At 49.9% G+C, this 5386-nt stretch overlaps 1 protein-coding gene across 1 annotated transcript; it reads left to right on the top strand.

The window, feature by feature from the left end:
• The first annotated feature begins 723 nt into the window (after positions 1-723).
• On the top strand, positions 724-4589 carry HIPK4 (homeodomain interacting protein kinase 4). The gene is made up of 4 exons (XM_053997238.1): positions 724-829; positions 1597-1698; positions 2591-4086; positions 4256-4589. The coding sequence occupies exons 1-4, from the start codon at positions 724-726 to the stop codon at positions 4556-4558; spliced, it is 2007 nt and encodes a 668-aa protein (XP_053853213.1). The 3' UTR covers positions 4559-4589.
• The last annotated feature ends 797 nt before the right edge of the window (positions 4590-5386 follow it).

The following is a 5386-nucleotide window of genomic DNA, read 5'->3' on the forward strand; positions in this document are numbered from 1 at the left end:
CCTTCCTTCCTTCCTTCCTTCCTTCCTTCCTTCCTTCCTTCCTTCCTTCCTTCCTTTTCTCTCTTTCTCTCTTTCTTTCTTTCTCTCTTTCTTTTCTCTCTTTCTCTCTCTCTCTTTCTCTTTCTTTTCTTTCTTTTCTTTCGTTCTTCTTTGCCTCTTCTACAATTAAATAAAATATAACAATTTTTTGGCACCAACATCTAACCTCGTTTGGTTTTAATCACATTTTTTGGGTATATTTCGAACCTTCAAATTCGTTCTGTTTTATACACAGAGACTTAGTTTTCTTTGCTCTTCTGGGTTTATACTGGATCGTAACAGGACCCCAAAATAATGAGACGTGGGCAAAGACCTGGGAGCTTAATCATTGTCACAGCAGGAAGGAAGAAGTCATAGTCTCCTGACACAATCCAGTTCAAACTGAAAACCAGGGGAACAATGGGACATGAGTGAGTGCAGCCATTGACCAAGTGGTTCACTGTCTCCACTGGTGGGTTGCACTGTCTCAGTGCAACAACCAGAGGATCCAGTCAGGCAGAGGATACCAAAACCCACCAGCATGCAGGTGTTGAAGGTGCCAGCATTGAATTTGCACCACTGGGAATGGATGTAACAATGAAGGAGACCGCCAGGAAGGATACAATTCTGGGATGCTGGTCTAGAATCAAATTGCAAAAATTTGGTATAGTTTTCGTTGGGAGTGGGTTGGAAGGTGAGGGGAGGATGAGGATGGGCAGTGTGAAGACAGCAGCAGTGGTAAAACTGAAGGAGAAAGGAGAAACCAAACAGGTGGAGAACTTCCAGCCCCATGTCAACAGGGCCGGAGAGGGCAAAGTGTAGTGTTGGCATTGGGTGCCCAGCATGGGTTTCTCCTCTTGTAATGAACAGTTTCCACGAGTTCCCCAGAGACGCGGGCAGGGCCTTCCTAGTTCCCATGGCAACACTAAAAAAACTACTCACCCTAGCTAAGTACCGATATTGAAATGCTAAGTAGCTAATTGCTCTGTTTGTTTTCTCTAAACTACCTGGAGATAACTGGCCTCCCACCCCTCCACGCTGCCACTCTGGGACTAACATGCAAATAAAAACCCCTTAGGATCATGGGAGTATTTTTAGGAGATAAAGAGGAATATAAATCAAAAACTGAACACAATAGAGGAGTCTAGACAAATGCCCTAGCTGAGGAAGAGGGAAACACATCCCCTGATTGACTTTTAACAGTCGCCATCACCTAAGAAAGAACAGACTATGTTAGACTGTGAGAAGCAGGGAGAGAGAGAGAGAATGCCCTGGTGCTGCCCCCATGGAAGGAGCGGGGACAGCTGTTGTTCTGGACTTCAGCAACAGACTCTGCATGCCATGCCTCCTCACACTCTGGCCACCGATGTGCCACAAGGAAAGAAGAAGGGACAGCTGCTGCTCTGGACTCCAGTGACAGACTCTGCACGCCTCCTTACTTTCGGCCGCCTGGGAAAGCTACAACCGCGGGGGCGAGCTCTGCATCGAGCCCCCTGCCCAGCTGATCTTTTTAATAAAGAGCTGAACATTAATAAAGGCATTAGCCCTGTTCATTTCACTCTGGTCGGTCCCCACCAGAGCCCTCCATCACCCAGCACAAGGGGAAGAAGAGGCTGTTACCCAGTATTGAGCTCTTCCTCAGGCGCCCCCAATTCAACCACCAGCCAGTTTCAATCTGGGGTGAGCCCAGATGTTTCAATCTGGGGTGACTCAGGGGTGAGGGTACCCTTTGATTTCAGCTGCATGAGCTAGCACTGAGCCCCCAACTCTGTGGTGAGCAATGAACCCCCACCAAGCATGGGAATCTTTGGCGATCCCTTAAAATGGTGGTGGAGTGGTGGAGAATCATTGCCCCAAACCCTCTTTAACTCACTTACTCCCCCAAATCCATCTTTTTTGGAGGGTGCTCAAAGATTTTATGCATACTTTCAAGCAGTGGGGGGTGTTTAATAGCTCCTTGCACTTGGCTTGGCTGAAATAAATGTTAACCCCCCAAAAAATCATGAGAATGTCTGTGCAGTCTGGGCATGGGGTTTGGGGAGCCAAAGACAGGTTCTCTGGGGCTGGCAGTAAGAGGGGGGGAGTTGGGCTGTGTTTTAGGAGATTTGGGGGTTGGGGATGTATCATGGAGTGCTTAGATGGGTTTGGGAGACTAGGGAGAGGTTTTGGGAGCCTTGGATGGGTTTTGGGGAATTGGGGATCTTGGGGGGCTTGAATGGCTTTTGGGGAACAAGGGACTGTGTTTAGAGGACTAGAAATTGGTTTTGGGTGGCTGTGTATGGGTCATGGAAGACTTGGATGGGTTTTGGTGGACCAGGGAAAGGGGTTAGGGGGTTGAAAATGAGTTTTCAGGAGGCTGGGATCCATTCTGGGGGGACCAGGGATGTGTTACTGGGTTTGTGGATGTATCTGGGGACAGCAGGGCTGGATTTGGGGGAGCCACTGTTGGTTTCAGGGGGTTCCTCCACCCAGGTTGCTTCTGTTGTGACATCATGTGTTGTCATGGTGATGTTGGAACCGACAGTGCTGTGAGGCTGGATTGGGAGAGTTAGGTGTTTCCAGTCCCCTCTAGGTGTTGAGCTGGAGGATCCTGAGCTCCTGGTGACGAGCCAACCCACCATGGTGACACTAGTGGTAGGTGCAGAGTGCTATGACATAATGGCCATGGTGGGGAAGGGGACTTTTGGACAGGTGATCCAGGGGCAGTGCAGGAGCACTGGGGAGATGGTGGCCATCAAAATCCTGAAGAACTGTGATCATGATGGCCAAATAGTGAAGAATGAACTGAGGCTGCTGCAGGCTTTGCGGGAGGGGGACACAAAGGACTCTCACATCATCCATTTCCTCGAGTCCTTCAGTGACACAGTCTGGACCTACCTGGTCTTTGAGCTGCTGCAGCAAAACCTCTTTGACTTCCAAAAGCAGAACAACTTCTCACCGCTGCCAGTCCAACACATCCGTACCATCACAGCACAGGTGCTGGTGGCATTGGTCAAGCTGAAGGAGCTCTCCATCATCCATGCTGACCTTAAGCCAGAGAACATCATGCTGGTGGACCATGCACGCTATCCATTCCGCATCAAGCTTGTTGACTTTGGCTCAGCTATCCTCCTCCCTGAGGTCTGCCATATCCAGGAGCCCTACATCCAAACCCGCTTCTACCGGGCACCAGAGATCTTGCTGGGGTTGCCCTTCTGCGAGAAGGTGGACATCTGGTCTTTGGGCTGTGTGATGGCTGAGCTTCACTTGGGTTGGCCACTCTACCCTGGCAATGATGAATATGACCAGGTACGCTACATCTGCTCCACCTTGGGGCTACCCCGGGGTGAGCTGCTCTGCGCTGCCCAGAAGACACAGTCCTTCTTCCAGCATGTGCCATGTTCCACTGGTACCTGGCAGCTCAAACCACCAGGGAAGGTGATGGCAAAGCCAATGGAGAGGACGGAGCATATCTTTTCCTCACTGGATCAGTTGGCAGTGGTTAATGTCTGCCCAATGCCTGATCCTGATCAGGAGGAGATAGCCAAGCACTGTGATCTGTACAGGATGGTGGAGCTGGTCAAGAGGATGCTCACTTGGGACTCGTGTGAACGAATCACACCCAGTGCTGCCCTTCATCATCCCTTCATCTCCATGCAGGAGGTGAAGGCCAGCTTTGAGGCCACCCAGTACTACCAGCTCAGTCAGGAAGACCTGAGGGCATCCTGTAAGAATTCCAGCATAGCCAAGATCCTCCCAGGCACAGAGAAAGGTGCCTTCATCCCTGCCAGCCAGAGAGGCATCCAGAAGGCCACTGCCCAGATGGACGGGCTCAGCCTGGCTGAGCCAGCTGGGGACACTGGTGACAAACGTCAGCAGGATGTCTGTCAAGCCCCCAGTCTCGCCCACTATGGAAGCCAGTACTGTCAGCATCACTGGTGTCCTCAGATGAAGCCTACCGAGGGTCACTTGGCTGTACTGCAGTCTCCTAGCAAAATGAAACAGTACAGCCACTGGTATGGCAGCCCAGTCAGTGGCATCATGGAACAGAACCTGCCCGGAAGATGCTACAGCTCACCATGTGCCAAGGTACAGGGAAGGGGCTCCTGGGCATGGGCACTCTGGGACAAAGGGTGCTTGGGGTCCCTTACATACTTGGGTTTCCTGGTGTCACATGTCTCCAGGTGCCTGAGGTTCCCACGAAAAAGGAGGTAACACTCACCCCCTCCCCATGCTTCCCCCCTGTTCCCCACCACAGAGAGCTCTGGTGATGTGGCGCAACCCCAGTCCTCCAGGGATTTGGAGAATGGGCTCCAGAGGCTGGGCTGGGATGCCCCTGCAGTACTCAGCACACTCCTTCTACCACAGAGCCAGTGGCAGTACCAGCACCACTGAGTCCCCACAGCAACCCTTGCAGCCCAGAGCTTGCAAGAGACCTTCTTCTTCTTCACCCTCAAGCACCCCAACCACCAAAACCCAGCGCCTTGCTGGTGGAGACCACAGTCAGGGCTGCAACAGAACATACTGTGCCAGATGCTACCGGCTATGCTTCTCACATTGATCCCTCAATAAATAGTTTTGCCAAAACCTGAGCATTTCAACTGATTATTTGCCAGGGCAGTTTGGTACTGCCAAGACTTGAGGGGTGTCCCAGGTTCTCAGCCGGGCTGGCAGAGCACTTGGCAAAGGCCTGTCACTTTTCACCATCGCAGCATGGAGGACCCTCATCCCCAGGCTCAACAATAACACGTACTCTGGAAAATTTGGGTTTTCTGTTTTTTCTCCTGTAGCAGGGCATCTCACACCCCACAAAACTTATCTGTAGCTTGTTAACTGGTCAGATAACTCAAACAGGGCAAGTTGTCTTGTATGAATTATTTTGGTGCCATGGGGTTAACATTAGTCTGGCATCTCCCAACTGCCAATAAACACCTTATTGTTGAAGTGAAATTGGGCAAGATAAGCTGGATTTCTGACTGACAGACACCTCACTTCACAAACTATAAAAGCTACTTTCACAAGGCAAAAATCTGCACATTTTTCTGGAAATGTGTGTAGTTTCTCCCCATCACAGGGATGCCTGCTTTCCAATTACTCCTCTGGAGGCTGAGTAAAAGAACTCTGTGTACATTATCATCATCTTGGTAGTAAGTTACATTTGACTCCTCATCAGTACTATTTCTTTTACTAGCTTTAATATAGGTACCTTGGTATTGTGCACTGTTCTTTATGATCTACTAGTTGTTCCTTTAATTTTATACAGAGCAGTAAGTAACTCTGATTAAAATCTTTCATGTTATTTCCTGTCTGCTTAATAAATAGCTCATTTTATAAATAGACCTTATGTGCTATCCTTAGAACTCGTGGGCCAACGTAATTTCTTAAATTT

Source organism: Vidua macroura, chromosome 23 (genome assembly GCF_024509145.1).
Source record: "Vidua macroura isolate BioBank_ID:100142 chromosome 23, ASM2450914v1, whole genome shotgun sequence".
Taxonomy (NCBI): domain Eukaryota; kingdom Metazoa; phylum Chordata; class Aves; order Passeriformes; family Viduidae; genus Vidua; species Vidua macroura.